This window comes from Oncorhynchus kisutch, linkage group LG18 (genome assembly GCF_002021735.2).
Source record: "Oncorhynchus kisutch isolate 150728-3 linkage group LG18, Okis_V2, whole genome shotgun sequence".
Taxonomy (NCBI): Eukaryota; Metazoa; Chordata; class Actinopteri; order Salmoniformes; family Salmonidae; genus Oncorhynchus; species Oncorhynchus kisutch.
In genome coordinates, this window is record NC_034191.2 from 64,641,020 (window position 1) to 64,663,208 (window position 22,189).

Here is a 22,189-nt window from a genome sequence, read left to right on the forward strand (position 1 = left end):
GACCTGCCATGGACTTAAACTGCCAATGCCTCTTCCAAGAAAACTCTCTCTCCCATGGTTCTTCGCGCTTGTACAGTGACGACATGCATGCGCCGGAGGTTCAACAGCAAGCTCCCTAACTCAACGCTGACAGTCTTGCAAAAACGTATTGAAGTATATATTGAATTGTGTTGCAATTAGGTCATTTATATCGTATAATGGTTCGACTTTAGTAACAGTTAATTACTACTGGGACATTTTGCGAAATAGGGGCAAGACACAGGCGTGCGTTTTTTAAATAGCTGAAGTAGCTAGCAAGTCAACGTGAATAGAGGACAACATGGTGTATTCTTTCATACTGAAAGTTGTGCAGCGTAATTTGCATCAATATCAAACACTGTCAACGCAATCCGTTCTGCGAATATGTAAACGCATGCAGAACAATTTGCACCTTCAGAAACCGTCTACTGCAACATCCAGATTCGTTTTCTATGGGGCTGCATATCACTCACCTATTGGGAGTAATATATTTTGTACACGGAGTCGAAGCATTTCTGTCGACACAAGATTGAGAAGTAAAGGAGAAGAGAAGGATGGTGGACAGGTGTCAGTACCGAGGAAAGGACCTTCTACTGCACATAAAGGTAAGCCTGTCGAACACAATGTATTGTTATTCAATCAGAGCCCATATGGAGTTTGCCTTGTTAATCACACTTCTTGCACAATAAGAATGAAAGAGACTAAACTATTGAAAGTTTTGACATTGGCATAATGGCATCATCCTTTTCTCCAGCTATCAAAGAGTTTAGAACTAGAAGGGTGTACCATAATCAGAGTTCTCTCCCTCGCAACAGTAAAGGAAGCTGGCAAAGACTTTACCTACCTCATAGTTGTGCTGATTGGACTCGGAGTAACAGGTGATTTTTCACTTCCAGAATATGATATCGAAAGATCAATTGATGTAATCTGATTAAAAGACAGTTGTTGCCCCAACCTGTTGACACCTCGGTGTTTTGCTCTCAGGTGGGTTGTTGTATGTGGTTTTCCAGGAGCTGTTCTCCTCCTCCAGCCCCAACAAGGTCTACAGCAAAGCCTTCAACAAAACCAGGTTACACCCAGAGGTGAGATAACAAGCACAGAAACATAACATCAACGAGACAATCTACTCTTAGTCTGCATCTCAGTTGAGTTAATTTATGTATTTGCCTTTTGCCAGAATGTGTTGCGCATATGAGAGAACTGAGTTAAGACAACATTAACCATCTACGTCTCATTGGCTCGTCTCTTTCCCTGCATCTGCACTTTTCTGAAAACACAGGATTGATAAAAGCAATGTGGTGTCAGGGGTCGCGTTAACAGGATTCTGCATTTTTCACACAGAAAGGGAAAGAGAAAAACTGAGATCTAAAATCCCTCTCTTTGTAAATTGTGCTCGGTTTCAGTCAGGGTTCGCTCCAAATCATGAATGTAAAAGGACACATTTTGTGCTTCAGTTACACTATCTTTGCTCACATCATTGGATCACAAGACAGCGCTCTGACTGATGGATGTGTAGCCTACTTTTCTCCTGTACTTTCCTCTGGTGTAGTTTTTCTCTGGTATCAAAGTAAAATGCAAGATTTACTTCAAGCAAAACATTAGGAAATGTAGCTGGCTACATTCTGTCTATGATATATATTATAAATTTGATGGCCATGCATAATTTTTCCTAAAATAAAAAAATACCTTGCTTTTTCATTGTAAGCTAATTGACTGTGTAATTTATGTGTGGCTGCTAGCCAAATAGCATTTCACGTCTGTCATCTGATGGGAAAAAATTCTGCCAAATGTGTTGCGTTAATGCGTTTTGTGGAAAGATTGAAGCAAAAAAAACACTGTCAACATTCAATATAAAACACAGGTGAAATGGTTTAAAACAGATTTTTGATGGTCTGCTTTTAGAAAAGATTGATTTCTGAAATCTAATTCGACCCCAGGGTGTAAAGTTGATTGTTCTCTTCCTTCCTCTTTGTTAAACCACAGGTGATTGGAGTGTTCGGGGAGCCAATCAAGTGCTTCGGTGAAACGTCCCGCCGAGGTAGAAGACAGAAAATCAGGTGAGATCAACGTTTGTTTTTACCATGATGGTCTTTCTTTATACACTGTGATAGGAATACAAGATCACTGCATTAATCAGACTGTGTGATTACTAGCATGTTTATTATTTTCTTTTTTTTCCCCACAGTCATGTGGAGTACATGAAGGATGGACTGAAGCACATGAGACTGAAGTTCTACATCCAAGGAGAAGAACCAGGCCGGCAGGGAACTGTGCACACAGAATCTAAAGAGGTTAGACATATTCCCTAGCCATATTATTTTATGTGCAATTTATCTTGCTTGATTGACCTGAACGCTATAGCGTTTAGAGACATTATTTTTTTAAATCAGAAAAAAGATTCTCCATTAATTAGAGAATAAATATTGGCATAAACGGCTTTTTTTGTTGTGACATAAGGTGAACGTGTTTTAACTCTTTCAACAGAACCCTGAAACTGGAAAGTTAGAGTTCCGCTACATCTTTGTGGAAGTAGACACTTACCCCAGGAGAACCATTGTCATTGAGGATAACAGATAAGATGGGGACTGATTCTCAGACCCGGTCTGAAGAGGTGCTGCAGCTGTCTAGCATCACTCAGATTATGTAGGCAATGCATCACTTTGTTGATGAACTTGTTTGTTTCAAAAAGTTTTTCAACAAATGCCAATAAAGTTTTATAGAGTCTGTCGGTGGTTAAACCCAATAATAATTGATGGAACCAAGTTCCTATATCTTGTTGTTTAGTATGAGTTTCAGATTTGTTGGGTGATTTCGAAAATTTACTGCCATTGCTGACTTTTCTGAGGACAATTTCCTTATTTTTGAGAACTGAGTTAGTGAGGGTGAAGTATGATCTCTTTTTGACATGGCTGTTCCCTTCTGAATGCCAATAACTGGTGTTTTAGCAATGATTTGAAGCTATCTGTTTTAATGCTCCATAGGATAAACGGCTTCTAAAGAATGGTTTACTTTTGTTGTCAAAACACGGAAATGTAATGCTTTTAAAGAAAAGCATCTGATGCAGAGATGTTATTTGTCTATTGACAGTGAAAATGTTCAATGTCTTTGTTCATGAATCTACTACACTGATTAGAGATATGGAAAACCGTTAAAGATTTTGAATTAACTAAGACTCCTGTATTTTGAGAGCAAATCAATAGAATTATTTTATGAGTATGTGGAGATACAAAAAATGTGTGACTTGATTAAACCCCCAATAATAAAGGATTCACTGGCCATGTGAAGTTAGACATATTCTGTCACACTGCAAATGTTCTATCCCACGCTGAACTTATTGGAAATACATTTTAGAAAAAGTCTGTTGGTACTTATGCAACACACAAGGTTGGTGGCACCTTAATTTGGGAGAAAGGGCTCATGGTAATGGCAGGAGTGGAATAGGTGGAATGCTATCAAACACATGGTTTTCATGTTTGATTACATTCGCTCCGTTCCAGACATAATGAGCCTTTCTCCCCTCGGCAGCCTCCATTGTTATGGACAGTATTGTTTTTATTTCATTCTGGCAATATTTGATAGGATAATATAGCATACCCAATATTACGTATGCAAATGTTTACTCGGATCTGATGAAATTAGTGTAAACATCATCTTATGACTGACGGAGTACAGTGCCTTCGGAAAGTATTCAGACCCCTTGACTTTTTCCACATTTTGTTACGTTACAGCCTTATTCTAAAATGTATCAAATAAAATGATTTCCTCAGCAATCTACACAAAATACCTCCTGATGAAGAAAAGTTTATTTTTAAATTTTTGCAAATGTATTTAAAAAAAAAAACATCTACCTTATTTACAAAAATATTCAGAACATTGGCTATGAGACTTGACATTGAAGAAAAAAAGCAAAGGTTCCTGGCGTATCCTCTAAGGGTTCTTCAAAGAACCCCTTTTAATGGATCCTCAGAACCTTTTGGGGTACATTTTGTAACCCCCTCCCCTATTATTATTAATAATAATATGCACAACAATAACACCATATTTTATTTGTCTGTGTTTATTATGATATTAGTGGCAAAGCAGAATAAAATCATCCAAACTCCCAGCAAAGTCCAATGGGTATATTAATGTTCTCCGTATCCATAGCCAGAATGATTTTGCAGTGCATAGTGAACAGGTGTAGGGAACAGGCATAGTGAACAGGTGCAGGGAGGGTGAAGTCTGTGAGTCCAAATTTGTTAAATTATACACATTTACAAAAAATGCACACAACAGTATTCATACCTTGGTTTTTAAGGTAAATGTGAACGAAAAACACTTTTGATAATGGTTTTCATACACATTTAGTACCTTGTCCACCCTGTATATAGCCTCGCTTGTTATTTTACTGCTGCTGTTTATTATTTGTTACTTTTATTTTCTATTTTCATTATTTTACTTAACACTTTCAAAAAAAATCTTAACTTCTTAAAGCATTGTTGGCTAGGGGTTGGTATTTTCACGTCCGGATGAAAAGCGTGCCCAAAGTAAACTGCCTGCTACTCAGGCCCAGAAGCTAGGATATGCATATTATTAGTAGATTTGGATAGAGAACACTGAAGTTTCTAAACCTGTTTGAATAATGTCTATGAGTATAACAGAACTTATTTGGCAGGCAAAACCCCGAGGACAAACCATCCAGGAAAAAAATGTTTTGAGGTCACTCTTTTCAATGGGTTTTCTGTGTAGATCTATATTTCTATGGCATTTGCTTGCAGTTGCTATTGCTTCCACTAGATGTCAACAGTCTTTAGAAATTGGTTGATGTTTTTCCTTTGAAAAATGAAGACGTAGGGCTGTTCAGAACGAGGGTCGCGCAGGTCGCTCCACTTTGTTTTTATCTGCTATTGAACGCAGTTTAACCCATCTGAAATGTTATTGATTATTTACGTTAAAAACTACCTAAAGTTGTATTAGGAAAGTTGTTTGAAATGTTTGACAAAGATTACAGGTAATTTATTTGATATTTCGTAGTCATGTTGCGCGAGTTAAAACCGCTGTTTTTCTGGATCAAATGCGCCAAATAAATAAACATTTTGGAGCTATAATGACAGAATTAATCGAACAAAAGGACCATTTGTGATGTTTATGGGACATATTGGAGTGCTAACAGAAGAAGCTCGTCAAAGGTAAGGCATGAATTATATCGTTATTTCTGAGTTGTGTGTCGTGCCTGGCGGGATGAAATATGATTGTCTGTGTTTGTTTGATGGGGTGCTGTCCTCAGATAATAGCATGGTTTGCTTTCGCGGGTAAAGCCTTTTTGAAATCTGACACGGTGGCTGGATTAACAAGAAGTAAAGCTTTAATTTGGTGTATTGCACTTGTGATTGTATGAAAGTTAAATATTTATAATAATTTTATTTTAATTTGGCGCTCTGCCATTTCACAGGATGTTGCCAAATCGATCCCGTTAATGGGATTTGATCCCTAAGATGTTTTAAGGGCTTGTATGTAAGCATATCACTGTCGTATTCCGTGCATGTGACAAATACAATTTGTGCTGTGCTGTGAGGTGTTTATTTGTTTTTATCTTTTATCTTTGTTCCTATGCACACTGGCAGATCTAGTTTGACTTGGTGATGACTTGAAGTGGACCTTCTGTATTCTCCCTCTCCCCTTCATCATAGGATTTGTAATGGCACACAGGATGTCTTCTTCAGAAAGGGTTTGTTTTGCAGGGGGCACTGAAGTCCTATAACAAATGATGGCACTCTTACAAAGTAATATAAACAAAAGAAAAATGAACAAGAAAACGAATAGTCAAAAACAACTGCCAAAGTGAATCATTTTTCAAAAACATTCATTGCTTTAAAATCAACTCTCTTGTTCATGGAATAAATGTTGCTACAAAAATTACTAAATAAACAACCATTCTGAAAATGTTATTTTTCATTCATTGACCACAGTCTGTCTTTTAAATATTTTTACATTTATATTAATATTTGTTAAATAAACCATTTTAATTGTTTTACTTGTCTTGTATTTATAACTGATTTGACTCCCTTCCTTCTGTCTCTCTCCTCCTCATAGCCATGGAGGTGTAGAATGTATCTAATGTCACAGGTATGTCCCAAGTAAACTGCATGTCATGAGAAAGGCATTGAATAATATCTGATAAATGTTGATGAATATCCCTCCAACTCTTCGTCCAATGACTAGATGGAAACTAACTGGTTGGATCTGGTACATTTACAGAAATGTTGATTGATGTGCTTTGGCCCAGTAAATAAATAAATTACATGACCCCCTCCCTTCTTTCCATTCTCCTAGCTTTTCATTCTCTCCAGCTCATCGATGGGTATCCAGATAAGTAGTGTCAAGCAAATATCTTTGAGTTTTAACCATACCTCCGTAGCTCAGAGTTGTGCCTCTTCTTCATTCCTGGTTTGAATTATATGGTTTGTTTTATATGGTGAAGCTGTCTTTTTCCAGATTCCAATTGATGCCTAAGCTTTAGTGAAGAGGTATTAGATCTACCCCTAGATCTTTAAGGCGATCCTCTGGAAGAAATGCTTCCATGACTTTGCTGCTGTTGGAGGCTATCTTGTGCAGCCTCGCGCTTGACTCAGCTGACATTTCTTTTGTTCTTTTCAAGAGGTCAACTGCTTCCTCGTCTCTGGGGTATGAGGTAAGTCCATCATCCACGTAAAAGTTTCTCATGACATACTGTTTTGCATCTGTGCCGTGCTCTTCTTCACCCTTCTGGGCTGCCCACTTCAGGCTGTAGACGGTTTGTTTGTTTTTCATTTTCTTCTGTCAGTGGTTACTGTATGTGCTCTCTCTTTCTCTCTCATTGGGGTTATGTGCAGGTGAGTTCTAACCCTGCCCCCGAACACGCTAACGCACATTAAGGGTTCCAATTATGGCAATGAACTCAAGGATACCATTTGTATGTCTCTGTATTCAGTATGAAGGAAGTTAGAGGTAGTTTTGTGATTCAATGCTAATTAGCATTAGCGCAATGTCTGGAAGTATATGGTATCTACTAGCATGTTAACAGTTACCATATACATTGAGTATACAAAACATTAGGAACACCTTCCTAATATTGAGTTGCACCCCCTTTCGCCCTCAGAACAGCCTAAATCCATCGGGGCATGGACTCTGCAAGGTGTCGAAAGCATTCCACGGGGATGCTGTCCCATGTTGACTACAATGCTTCCCATGGTTGTGTCAAGTTGCCTGGATGTCCTTTGGGTGGTGGACCATTCTTGATATACACGGGAAACTGTTGAGTGTGGAAAAAAAGTTTTTGACACAAACCAGGGAGCCTGGCACCTACTACCAAACCCCATTCAAAGGCACTTAAATATTTTGTCTTGCCCATTCAACTTCTGAATGGCACGCATACACAAGCCATGTCTCCATTGTCTCGAGGCTTAAAGATCCTAGAAAATCTATGCACCCTCAATCATGAGAAAGGAGAATAGGTCGTAGCCTATAGGTGAGCAGAAGTGTAGACGCTAAATGGTTTCCATTGGAAATTATACTATATATCATTGTGATACTGTATGTATTTTAGTCTTGCATTGCTACACTCCATAGTCTTGTCTTCACTGTGCCAGGAAGACTGGAGATCAAGGTTCAGTTGTATTAGAGCAGTTTAAAGGGCATCAATGTCCACCAATTCAAGCATGATTATGTCAGTGGATGATAACATTTAACAGAGCTTGTTAACTTGCCTGGTTGTGTCAGTTTCTCCATCAGACTAACCTAACTGTGGATTGCACGACAGAAGCATGTTTTCAGCTCATCAAAGAACTGGCCAAGGAGGTGAAGGATATCAGTAAGGTATGACAATATTCACAATCACACATAAACACACACTGTCCCAGTCATTCATTACATCAACAACAGAAAATACTAAGTCAAGAAGCTGTTCATTGACAAACTTTGACATATTAAAAAAATACAAACCTCCACATCAAGACTGTTACCACAGGTGATATGAACAGATATGGCTGTACTTCCTTCCTTGCAGCATGCTCAGAAGAGAGTGGTGATAGAAGAGGTAACTGCATCACTTCAATAGCAGCAGGAGTCTCATTCTGAAGTGGTCCAAGGAGCTGAACCAACTAACCCGGGTGAGCAGGCTAACTGGGAAGTTACAACAGAAGGAAATAATTGATTAAACCTTAGTGGCCATGCACCTGTGTTTATGTATTTACATCATGATTGCTGAGAAAGTCCCTGTAGTATAAGGTTTGTGTCATGGGTCAGGTGGTCAAACATTTTACATGGTCCTACTCATTCAACAGAAAGGAGCACACCACTCCGAAGCTGCAAAATATTTGGAATTCAGATCAGCCAAAAACAATGTGTTTTTTTTAAATAACTGACCCTCTAAATAAACTAGCAGAGTACACATGCAATTTAATTCTGGGTTCCAAATTTAAGGAACCTTGAAATACAAGCAAAAATTCAAGGTAGACAATTAGCAATTATGGATAACTGAACAAGCAGATCTTTACCATAAAACTTTAACATAACAGATGCAATCATATTTCATGAAGCACGTGGATTGTTACCAGTGATTAAATGAACAGATTATATGACAATGGTGTTTCTACCTCGCTTGTAGCATGCCCGGAAGAGAACATTGGAAAAAGCTGTCACTCCACCACCTATCAGCCTAGAGAGCAGCAGGAGTCTCATCCTAAATCTATCCAAGGAGTTGAACCAACTTGAACCAGTATGCAGGCTTAAACATACCATACTGCCAAAGGAGATCATTCATTGTCTTTGACTCCCAGTTCATGTAGTATTTAGTCAATTGCTGTTATAGATTTGGGTCTGCTTTACATCTGGACCTCATATCTCATTTAATATACAGTTAACTGCCAAAATAAAGGAAACACTTGAGTAAATGATGGATACAAAGTACAGTGCATTTGGAAAGTATTCAGACCCCTTGCCTTTTCCCACATTTTGTTACCTTACAACCTTATTAAAAAACTGAAATATCACATTTACCAAATGTTCAGACCCTTTACTCAGTACTTTGTTGAAGCACCATTGGCAGCGATTACAGCCTTGAGTGTTCTTGGCTATGACGGTTCAAACTTGGCACACCTGTATTTAGGGAGTTTCTCCCATTTTTCTCTGCAGATCCTCTCAAGCTCTGTCAGGAAGGATGGGGAGCTTTGCTGCACAGCTATTTTCAGGTCTCTCCAGAGATGTTCTATCGGGCTCTGGCTGGGCCACTCAAGGACATTCAAAGACTTGTCACGAAGCCACTCCTGTGTTGCCTTGACTGTGTGCTATGGGTCGTTGTCCTGTTGGAAGGTGAACCTTCACCCCAGTCTGATGTACTGAACGTTCTGGAGCAGGTTTTCATCAAGGATCTCTCTACCTCTTTGCCTTGATCCTGACTAGTCACCCAGTTTCTGCCGCTGAAAAACATCCCCACAGCATGATGCTGCCACCACAATGTTTCACCGTAGTGATGGTGCCAGGTTTCCTCCAGATGTAATGCTTGGCATTCAGGCCAAAGAGTTCAATATTGGTTTCATCAGACAAGAGAATCTTGTTTATCATGGTCTGAGAGCCCTTTGGGTTCCTTTTGGCAAACTCCAAGCAGGCTGTCGTGAGGAGTGGCTTCCGTCTGGCTACTCTATCATAAAGGCCTGATTTGTGGAGTGCTGCAGAGATGGTTGTGATGCTAACGTTTCTTTGCTACCTGCCAACTTTACAGTTTTTACCTTTTTTAATTACCGTTTTATATTTTTCATTCAACTTTTTCCCCCCCGGACGCTTTATCTGGACATGGTTCTACACGACCTCCACCAGCCGAAGCTAAGTAGTAACTCACTCGTTGCTTAATGGAGATGCCTTCATCATTGCAATCGATGTACCCGAAATCTACAGGAGAACAAGGATAGCCCAGCTTCAGACGCAATCGTAATTTTAAGTGTAGGAAGGGATGAAACAGCGTCTGTACCACCAATAAGTACAGATACTAGTATAAATCCCCTCGCACAGTCCCCGCAGCCGGACAATTTTCTCATGGCTTCTGGAAGGAAATGCTGTAGGAATGCTCAACCCGTGTCGCTCATTCAGCTGACAGAAACTTTCAACCGGTTCTCCCCATTAAGCAACGAGTCAAGTCAGTCTTCTCTGTCCTCCACCAGTTATGGGGTCTGAGACGCCGAAGCCTCTCATTGTTCTGACAAATTGAACAACCTAGTCGTTAGCGACTCCATTTTTTATTTTATTTTACCTTTATTAGAACAAATTCTTATTTACAATGACGGCCTAGGAACAGTGGGTTAACTGCCTGTTGTACCTTGTCAGCTCGGGGGTTTGAACTTGCAACCTTCCGGTTACTAGTCCAACGCTCTAACCACTAGGCTACCCTGCCGCCCCGTATTACACTTCAGTGATGAGCTCTACAGCAGAGTCTCACGACTCAATGGCTGGTTGAAACTGTTTTCTTTTTTTTTTCTTGTAAAAAAAAATGTTTGGCCCTTTTTCTCCCCAATTTTGTGGTATCCAATTGATTTAGTAGCTATTATCTTGTCTCATCGCTACAACTCCCGTACGGGCTCGGGCGAGACGAAGGTTGAAAGTCATGCGTCCTCCGATACACAACCCAACCAAGCCGCACTGCTTCTTAACACAGCGCGCATCCAACCCGGAAGCCAGCCGCACCAATGTGTCGGAGGAAACACAGTGCATCTGGCAACCTTGGTTAGTGTGCACTGCACCCGGCCCGCCACAGGAGTCGCTGGTGCGCAAGGATATCCCTACCGGCCAAGCCCTCCCTAACCCGGACCTCCCGGTCGTGGCCGGTTTCGACAGAGCCTGGGCGCGAACCCAGGGTCTCTGGTGGCACAGCTGGCACTGCAGTACAGCGCCCTTAACCACTGCGCCACCCGGGAGGCCCTGAAAACTGTTTTCTGCCCCTCTCAATTATTAAAATTATTAGATAATTGGCCCTCTTTCTGGGACTCACCCACAAACGAGACCAAGCCTGGCTTGCTAAGGACTGACGGAGGGTTGCTCTCATCTTATCTATGAACATAGACAGGGCTCTAACTCCTCTAGCTCCACAATGAGATAGGGTGCAGGCCGGGCTGCAGCCTGTTAGCCACCCTGCCAGCTGTGGAGTGCTAGTGGAGTCTGCCACTAGCACAGTCAGTGTAGTCAGCTCAGCTATCCCCATTGAGACCGTGTCTGTGCCTCGATCTAGGTTGGGCAAAACTAAACATGGCGGTGTTCGCCTTAGCAATCTCACTGGAATAAAGACCTCCTCCATTCCTGTCATTATTAAAAGAGATTGTGATATCTCACGTCTCAAAATAGGGCTACTTAATGTTAGATCCCTCACTTCCAAGGCAGTTATAGTCAAGACGTTTGTGTTTTTAATGTAAAATGTTTTTGTTGTACTGTATGTGTGTTTATAGTTTTGTTTAATGTTTTGTTAGTGTATGTAAGTTGTTTTGTCTGAAACGTTGTTCCCTCTGTTGCTATTGGACCAGGTCTCTCTTGGAAAGAGATGTTATCTCAATGAGAAAAAACCTATATAAATGAAGGTAACATTTAAAAATTTAAAATAAAAATTGACTGAAGTGTTTCCTTAATTTTGTCAGTTATCTGTACATTTATGGAAAATATATTTGAATATTATTCCAATGTAGACCTATTTAGAGGCACATTTTTTTTAAATGTGACAGACCCATTTATCTATTTCAATAGTACTCTTATTAGCCTTTTTAATCCCTGTGAGTTCTAGAGTAGACCCATGTTATAATATCAAAACATAAAAATAAACAAAGTTTTTAACATTTTGGCACAATTCATCTTTAGTTTGGGATGGTTTAAATTGCACTTTGCGACAATTCTGATTTGATTTATTAGGATCCCCATTAGCTGACGCCAATGGCGACAGCTAGTCTTACTGGGGTACAACACATAATAAAAAAAACATTATAGACAAAATACTTTACAATTGACATACACTTAAGAACATGAACATTTAGTGTGTGTGTGTGCATCTGTCATTTACACATGCATGTCCGTACATACACACAACAAGTAGGTCACATGGGGGAGAGGTGTTGTGCTGTGAAGGACACCATATCTGAACTGATTGCCCCCCATCTATATTCAGAGCTCGTGCTGCTAGGCGACCTAAACTGGAACATGCTTAACACCCCAGCCATCCTACAATCTAAGCTTGATGCCCTCAATCTCACACAAATTATCAATGAACCTACCAGGTACCACCCCAAAGCCGTAAACACGGGCACCCTCATAGATATCATCCTAACCAACTTGCCCTCTAAATACACCTCTGCTGTTTTCAACCAATGTCTCAGCGATCACTGCCTCATTGCCCGGATCCGTAATGGGTCAGAGGTCAAACGACCTCCACTCATCACTGTCAAACGCTCCCTGAAACACTTCAGCGAGCAGGCCTTTCTAATCGACCTGGCCGGGGTATCCTGGAAGGATATTGATCTCATCCCATCAGTAGAGGATGCCTGGTTATTTTTTTTAAATGCCTTCCTCACCATCTTAAATAAGCATGCCCCATTCAAGAAATTTAGAATCAGGAACAGATATAGCCCTTGGTTCTCTCCATACCTGACTGCCCTTAACCAACACAAAAACATGCTATGGCATTCTGCATTAGCATCGAACAGCCCCCGTGATTTGTAACTTTTCAGGGAAGCTAGAAACCAATATACACAGGCAGTTAGGAAAGCCAAGACTAGCTTTTTCAAGCAGAAATTTGCTTCCTGCAACACAAACTCAAAAAAGTTCTGGGACACTGTAAAGTCCATGGAGAATAAGAACACCTCCTCCCAGCTGCCCACTGCACTGAGGATAGGAAACACTGTCACCACCGATAAATCCACTATAATTGAGAATTTCAATAAGCATTTTTCTACGGCTGGCCATGCTTTCCACCTGGCTACCCATACCCCGGTCAACAGCACTGCACCCCCCACAGCAACTCGCCCAAGCCTTCCCCATTTCTACTTCTCCCAAATCCAGTCAGCAGATGTTCTGAAAGACCTGCAAAATCTGGACCCCTACAAATCAGCCGGGCTAGACAATCTGGACCCTTTCTTTCTAAAATAATTATCGGACTAAATTGTTGTAACCCCTATTACTAGCCTGTTCAACCTCTCTTTCGTGTCGTCTGAGATTCCCAGAGATTGGAAAGCAGCTGTGGTCATCCCCCTCTTCAAAGGGGGGGACACTCTTGACCCAAACTGCTACAGACCTATATCTATCCTACCCTGCCTTTCTAAGGTCTTCGAAAGCCAAGTCAAGAAACAGATTACCGACCATCTCGAATCCCACCATACCTTCTCCGCTATGCAATCTGGTTTCAGAGCTGGTCATGGGTGCAGGTCAGCCACGCTCAAGGTCCTAAACGATATCATAAACCGCCATCGAGAAACAATATCTTAACCGCCAACCGCCATTGAGAAACAATACTGTGCAGCTGTATTCATTGACCTGGCCAAGGCTTTTGACTCTGTCAATAACCACATCCTCACAGGCAGACTCGATAGCCTTGGTTTCTCAAATGATTGCCTCGCCTGGTTCACCAACTACTTCTCTGATAGAGTTCAGTGTGTCAATTCGGAGGGCCTGTTGTCCGGGCCTCTGGCAGTCTCTATGGGGGTGCCATAGGGTTCAATTCTTGGACCGACTCTCTTCTCTGTATATATCAATGATGTCGCTCTTGCTGCTGGTGTCTCTGATCCACCTCTACGCAGATGACACCATTCTGTATACTTCTGGCCCTTCTTTGGACACTGTGTTAACAACCCTCCAGGCGAGCTTCAATGCCATACAACTCTCCTTCCGTGGCCTCCAATTGCTCTTAAATATAAGTAAAACTAAATGCATGCTCTTCAACCGATCTCTGCCTGCACCTGCCTGCCTGTCCAACATCACTACTCTGGACGGTTCTGACTTAGAATATGTGGACAACTACAAATACCTGGGTGTCTGGTTAGACTGGAAACTCTCCTTCCAGACTCACATCAAACATCTCCAATCCCAAGTTAAATCTAGAATTGGCTTCCTATTTCGGAACAAAGCATCCTTCACTCATGCTGCCAAACATACCCTTGTAAAACTGACAATCCTACCAATCCTCGACTTCGGCGATGTCATTTACAAAATAGCCTCCAATACCCTACTCAATAAATTGGATGCAGTCTATCACAGTGCCATCCATTTTGTCACCAAAGCCCCATATACCACCCACCACTGCAACCTGTACGCTCTCGTTGGCTGGTCCTCGCTTCATACTCATCGCCAAACCCACTGGCTCCAGGTCATCTACAAGACCCTGCTAGGTAAAGTCCCCCCTTATCTCAGCTCGCTGGTCACCATAGCAGCACCCACCTGTAGCACGCGCTCCAGCAGGTATATCTCTCTGGTCACCCCCAAAACCAATTCTTCCTTTGGCCGCCTCTCCTTCCAGTTCTCTGCTGCCAATGACTGGAACGAACTACAAAAATCTCTGAAACTGGAAACACTTATCTCCCTCACTAGCTTTAAGCACCAACTGTCTGAGCAGCTCACAGATTACTGCACCTGTACATAGCCCACCTATAATTTAGCCCAAACAACTACCTCTTTCCCAACTGTATTTAATTTATTTTGCTCTTTTGCACCCCATTATTTTTATTTCTACTTTGCACATTCTTCCATTGCAAAACTACCATTCCAGTGTTTTACTTGCTATATTGTATTTACTTTGCCACCATGGCCTTTTTTGCCTTTACCTCCCTTCTCACCTCATTTGCTCACATTGTATATAGACTTGTTTATACTGTATTATTGACTGTATGTTTGTTTTACTCCATGTGTAATTCTGTGTCGTTGTATCTGTCGAACTGCTTTGCTTTATCTTGGCCAGGTCGCAATTGTAAATGAGAACTTGTTCTCAACTTGCCTACCTGGTTAAATAAAGGTAAAATAAATAAATACAAAATAATACTGTATGTTTTCTTGAATTTGTTCTGGAACTGTGAAAATGTCTGGTGGGGTAAGTGTGTGTCAGTGCTGTGTGTAACTATACAAACAATTTGGAATTTCCAACACATTAATGTTTCTTATAAAAACAACAAGTGACACAGTCAGTCTTTACTCAACTCTCAGCCAATAGAGACTGACATGCATGGTATTAATATTAGCCCTCTGATTACAGTGAAGAGCACGACATGCCACTCAGTTCTGGGCCAGCTCAGTTCTGGGCCAGTCACTCAGTTCTGGGCCACTCAGTTCTGGGCCAGTCATTTGACTGGACAATAATCCTGATAAGATAAAACTAGAGCCTGCAGGACTTGCTTTGTGGCATATGGTGTCAAAAAAGCAGAACATCTCTTTATAGACAGATCTCTCCCCTATATTCAGGAGTGCTCCAATGTATAAATAAACATTTTGAAAGTTCAAAACGAGTAAAAGTTTATGAACATTTCATAAATGCATTCCTATGTTGTTGTGTAACTAGCATACTATTGGTGATGACGTAATATTGTGTGAAAAGAATTTTATAGCGAGTGATGTGATGCTAGTTTGGCTATTTTAGCTAGGCTAACATTAGCTAGCTAGCTGAGCTAGCACCAAAGCTAGCACAGTATCCGGATCTTCCCCTTTTTCTTGTCAACTGCAGTTTCAGATGAGCATCACTCGCTGTTTGGGGGATTGCAGGTGGACTGTAAGTTAATTAATGAATGACTACTTAACTTGCTGGCTAGCAAACTACACAATAGTTTCACAATTCACAATAAACGGGCACTATGTAGTCAGCTAGCTAGATATACCTATTGTCAGTAAATACATCATTTAGCTCATAAAAGCCGTATCTAATTCATGTTAATAAGCTAACCACATCATTGTTAAGGCCAGCCATTTTTGTCATATGATAATGGTATTTGGTAATAGGATTATGGCAGGGTTCAAAGACAGGCAATAGAGAGAGTGAGAGAGAGAGAGCACCACCCACATTTATGCAGGGAGAGGACAAACAGATCATCAGGTGAGAATTTGAGTTATAAGGCACTATCAGTTGTTTCAACTCCTCATTTTTGCTGACTGTAGCCCGTGCTATAACAAAACAGTTGTTGCCTGCATTTCATTTGGTTGTTTGGGCAGGGTTCAGAGACAGTCAGTAGAGAGAGGGAGAGCACCACCCATGTTAGGGCACAGGGAGAGGACAAACAGGTTATCAGGTGAGAATTTGGAATATGAGTTACAATGCAGTCTGCTAAAGCACTTTGCACAGAAACTTACACCGCACACAGATTGGAACTATCGGTTCAGCTCATCATCTTTGCTGACAGTAGCCCAAGTGCTATAACAAATGTTGTCGCTGCATTCTGATTTCATTTGGTTGCCATGGAGGTTGACGACGTAACAACAATAAGACAAAGCAGTCTGCCATATCCACCAGGAGAAGCTGGATACCATAGATAGGGAAACAATATGCTAGAATGTCTTTTCTGGCAGAAACAGACGTAAAAAGGTAGTTGATGCATTTAAGTGAATTGAGACTATAGATCTGACCCTTCTCTTTACCACTAGACAAACAGTGCATTCGCAAAGTATTCAAACCACTTTACTTTTTCCACATTCTGTTACGTTACAGCCTTATTATACATTTATTCCCTTGTCAATCTACACACAATACCCGCTACACAGCTATTTTCAGGTCTTTCCATAGATGTTTGATCGGGTTCAAGTCTGGGCTCTGGTTGAGACACTCAAGGACATTCAGAGACTTGTCCCGAATCCACTCCTGCATTGTCTTGGCTGTGTGCTTAGGGTCGTTGTGCTGTTGGAAGGTGAACCTTCGCCCCAGTCTGAGGTCCTGAGCGCTCTGGAGAAGGTTTTCATCAAGGATCTCTGTACTTTGCTCTGTTCGTCTTTCCCTTGATCCTGACTAGTCTCCCAGTCCCTGCCACTGAAAAACATCCCTCAGCATGATGGTGCCACCACCATGCTTCACGGTAGGCACAGTACCAGGTTTCCTCCAGACATGACGCTTGGCATTCATTGCCAAAGAGTTAAATTTTGGTTTCATCAGACCAGGTTTCTCATGGACTGAGTCCTTTAGGTGCCTTTTGGTAAACTCCAAGCGGGCTATCATGTGTCTTTTACTGAGGAGTGGCTTCCGTCTGGCCACTCTACCATTAAGGCCTGATTGATGAAGTGCTGCAGAGATGGTTGTAACGGTCGTCTGATGAAGAAGGATCGTGGTAAGTGTTCATGATTTTTATTATCACTGAACACTAGAACAAAATAACAAAGTGAGAAACGAAACAGTCCTGTCAGGTGCAGAACACTAAACAGAAAACAACTACCCACAAAACACAGGTGGGAAAATGCTACCTAAGTATGCTTCCCAATCAGAGACAACGATAGACAGCTGTCCCTGATTGAGAGCCAAAACAAAGAAATTCCAAAACATAGAAAAATGAACATAGAATGCCCACCCAAATCACACCCTGACCAAACCAAAATAGAGATGTTCTGGGATTCATCCAATGACATTGAGGAATGTACCACCTCAGTCATCAATAAGTGCATTTACGGCGTCGTCCCCACAGTGACCGTACGTACATATCCCAACCAGAAGTCATGGATTACAGGCAACATCCGCACCGAGCTAAAGGCTAGAGCTGTCGCTATCAAGGAGTGGGACACTAATCTGTACGCTTATAAGAAATACAGCTATGCCTTCAGACAAACCATCAATTCAGGACTGAGATTGAATCCTACTGCACCGGCTCTGACTCTCGTCGGATGTGGCAGGGCTTGCAGACTATTACGGACAACAAACCCATTACGGACTACAAACCCAGCCGCGAGCTGCCCAGTGAAGCGAGCCTACCAGAAGGGCTAAATGCCTTTGATGCCTCTTCGATAATCACTCTCCCTCGCTTGGGCAAGGGACATTTAAGGTACACTCGGATGTGACGATGTAAAATGTAATTCAAGGGCTGAGGCTTTAGGGCCGAGGGCTGTCTACTTTGAATTAGGACTGCAGCCTAGGTAGGAGGAAGTCAAACATATGGGTGCTTAATGGCGTGTTCAAAACGACTGCAAACTCTGAAAAATCTGAGGTAAAATCATGACGCCAGGGATCTTAAGGTCGGAAATTCGGAGCTACCGAGTTCCTGAGTTGGAATTTCCATTGGAATTTTGGAGTTCCGAGTTCCCACTTGGTTTGAACGTAGCAAAAGAAAGTGCATTAGTGTCATGGCAGCAACATTCACTTCCGGTTTCACGATTTTGCCTACATAATTCAAGTCTGCGGAAAATGCTATGTATGTGAAATCTAGAATTTGTGCATAGTGCATAATGTTAAAATAATGTTACAAAATTATAACTAAATCTGGGAAAATAACTAGTACTTTATATAAGATACATAATATTATAAGGTGGAGCACATTGAGAAATGGTTGGAGCTTAAGTAAATGAATGTAAAGATCATAATATTCCATAGACCCTATTAATCTAGTCTATGTATGGTGTTATTTCTTGAATGACTGTCATCTAAATACCCAGCAGCCCTTTCTACTCCACCCATCCCTTTAGTCCCAATGCAAAACACTGTAAGACTATAAATTACATATTAGCTTATAGGGGAAAAATTATTATATGTGGCGATGTAAAGGTGGGGTTGGAAATGCTTAGTAGGGTCTGTAGAATCTATATATGGTGTCATTTCATGGGGCTTTGAATAATACTGAGTGTTGCTGGCCTTTTACTGTGGTCAAATGGCTTAAAATCGGGTGCCTGGACACTATACGGTACCAATCTAGAGCTGTACATGAAAATATTTTTTGGTGCAGATGTAAAAGTGGGGTGGGGAGTACAGGATCTGTAGAATCTATATGTGGTGTCATTTCATGGGGGTCTGATTAATACGGAGTGTTGCTGACCTTTTACTCAGCCCATTACATTGGCCACAGCACATTACACATAGGCTTATAGAGAAAAACCTATTATATATTCTGTTGTAAAAGTGGGTTGTGGAGTACTCAGAAGGGTCTGTAGAATTTATATATCAGTGGAGGCTGCTGAGAGGAGGATTGCTCATAATAATGGCTGGAACGTCGCAAATGGAATGGTATCAAACACATGGAAACCATATGTTAGATGTTGTTGATAATTTTCCACTTATTCCCCTCCAGCCGTGCCCGTCCTTCCCAATTAAGGTGCCACCAACCTCCTGTGGTATATATGGTATCATTTCATGGGGCTCTGAATAATACGGAGTGTTGCTGGTCAAACATTTTTTTTGTTGCTCTATAAACCAATATGTATTCCATATACAGTTGAGGGCAATGGAATAGGTGGAGTAAAAGGCCAGCAACACTCTGTATTATTCAGAGCCCCATATAATGACACCATATACATTGTACAGACCCCACTAAGTATTCCCTATAATACTTTTACTGTGGCACCCAGAATAGTTTTTGCTCTATAAGTCGATATGTATTCCATATACAGTGATTAGCATTGTGGGATTTTTTTTATTTCTTACCTCAGAATATGTTTTAAAAACCCACATTTAATGAAAATGTCATTTAAATATGAGCAAATATGAATCATTGTTATTATTTAGAGAATAACTTTTCATATATCATGAATAAATACAGGTTATTTATTGACACGTTTCTACTATTATGCTGGGGACTTTTATTTTGAAAAGTTTCAAAATTCCGTGACCCGGACATACTTTTTTTAATGCTAGGTGGAGGGGAGTCATCACTATAGGGTCCCAATATATTTTTCTATAGATTATATTAAATAAAATGTGAAGGGAGGCAGAGTGATTGAGGGCAAAAGGTTGATCAGTAGGAAAGAGTCACAGAAGTGAAAGCTTATCAGTGCTGTTGAGGTTTGAGAAGGTTTCTCCTGGAAAAGTAGATTTGATTCCTTAGTTTCAATGTCAGAGGATTTGGCCCATCTCCATTGCAGTGTTTAAAATGCCAAAGATGGGACATGTAGCTGTTCAGTGTAAAGGAAAGAAAAGATGTGCCAAGTGTAGAGGGGAACATGATTGGGGTGAATGTGGGAGCAATGTGAAGGTTTAGTGTTGTAATTGTGGGAGGGAACATAGTGCAGCATTTGGTGGATGCCAGGTGTAGAGAGAGGCTCAGAGATATAAAAGCAGTCATGATGTATCATATGCAGAGGCTGTAAGACTGATTGGTGGAACTACAATGCGGACTGATGGAGCTCCCATGGCTGCTACTGTAGTAAGTGGACCTACTGACGGGTTGGTGCTTCTCCTGGTCCTGGCATAGTTTCCAGACCTGTTCAGAAATCTTGCACTCATGAACGTGCTGTGTCAAAGGACACTTTGATAGTGAATAAAGTTAACTTCATAGCTTTCACTGGTAAGGTTATCAACACGACTCGGGAGGGGGAGGATGTGGTAGAAGTTAGTAGGGATGTATTTGTTTTTTTAATTTGATTTTCTTAGTAGTACAGAATTTGGCAGACCATGATTGATTACACACTAAACAACAGTTGTTTAAGGACTGCCATGATATCATAGAAGAAGAATCGAAGAACTGATAGAAAGTGCTTTACGTTGCACTCATAAAATGGCAGAAGTGGATGGTATGTTTGCATCAGATGGCATGTCGAGTCAAGATGAGTGTGTGAAGAATTGGATTACAGTGGTAAATCCAAAAGGAAATAAGAGAAGTAAAGTGGATGTGTAATCTACTAATTCCATGCATAGTTCTGATTAGTTTTTGGTTGGAGTAAGGGTTTTGGATCGAGGTTGTGGGAGATCCGTTTGAATTCGCTATTAAAATTGTGGATGTGTTGGATGAGGTGGCGTCGATGAGAGTAACAAGAAGTGGGCTTATTTAGTTTTTTTGTATATATATTTTTTATTTAACCTTTATTTAACCAGGAAGGGCTCATTGAGATTAAAATCTATTTTTCAAGAGCACCCTGGCCAAGATAGGCAGCACCAAGTCATTACAAAACAATTACAGACAGACGACATGAAAAACTACATGTAATCTAGCAAAAACCATTGAATTAACAAGAGTATAAAACAGCAAATTAAAAACATTGACAGGTCAGGGAATCAGCCTCAAAATCCTTCATCAGTGATTTAAAAACACCAATCGGGACAAGTTCTTCCAGAACTATATCTATGGAACAGAAAGAGCGTGCTCTGCGACTCAAGAAGATGGTGGATTGGAATGTGTCGTGTGGATCTAGTGGTTAGAGCGTTGGACTAGTAACCGGAAGGTTGCAAGTTCAAATCCCCAAGCTGACAAGGTACAAATCTGTCATTCTGCCCCTGAACAGGCAGTTAACCCACTGTTCCTAGGCAGTCATTGAAAATAAGAATTTGTTCTTAACTGGCTTGCCTAGTTAAATAAAGGTCAAATAAATAAAATAAAAAAATCTTCGAAGCGGGGCGCTTATCTCTGGTGTTATCTCTGAGGTGGCGCTAGAAGTAAAAGCAAAGAGTTTATGTGAAGAATTCAAATCAAGTATTTATCACATGCGCCGAATACAACAAGTAGACCTTACTGTGAAATGCTTAACCAACAATGGTTTACTGGTTAATGGTTAATGGTTTACTAAATAAACTATAGTTTAAAAAAATGTAATCAATCAAAAAGTAACACATCAAATGTACATAACAATAACGAGGCTATATACAGGGGGTACCGGTACCAAGTCAATGTGTGGGGTTACAGGTTAGTTGAGGTCATTTGTCATGTGATAATAAACAGCGAGCAGCAGCAGTGTAAAAACCGAGGGGGGGGGGGGGGTCAATGTAAATAGTTATGGCTTGGGGGGAGAAGCTGTTAAAGAGCCTTTTGGTTCTAGACTTGGCGCTCCGGTACTGATTGCCGTGCGGTAGCAAAGAGAACAGTCTATGACTTGGGTGACTGGGCCTTCCTCTGACACCGCCTAGTATTTAGGTCCTGGATGACAGAAGGCTTGGTCCCAGTGATGTACTGGGTCGTACGCACTAGTCTCTGCAGCTCCTTACGGTCAGATGCCGAGCAGTTGCCATAGCAGGTTGTGATGCAACTAGTCAGGATGCTCTGGATGGTGCAGCTGTAGACCTTTTTGAGGATCTGGGGACACGTGCCAAATCTTTTCA

General features: G+C 41.0%; 1 protein-coding gene across 1 annotated transcript; it reads left to right on the forward strand.

Annotated features, from left to right (window-relative positions):
• The first annotated feature begins 39 nt into the window (after positions 1-39).
• Positions 40-3,312, forward strand: timm21 (translocase of inner mitochondrial membrane 21). The gene is made up of 6 exons (XM_020509040.2): positions 40-623; positions 834-896; positions 1,003-1,100; positions 2,002-2,075; positions 2,204-2,309; positions 2,503-3,312. The coding sequence occupies exons 1-6, from the start codon at positions 320-322 to the stop codon at positions 2,593-2,595; spliced, it is 738 nt and encodes a 245-aa protein (XP_020364629.1). The 5' UTR covers positions 40-319; the 3' UTR covers positions 2,596-3,312.
• The last annotated feature ends 18,877 nt before the right edge of the window (positions 3,313-22,189 follow it).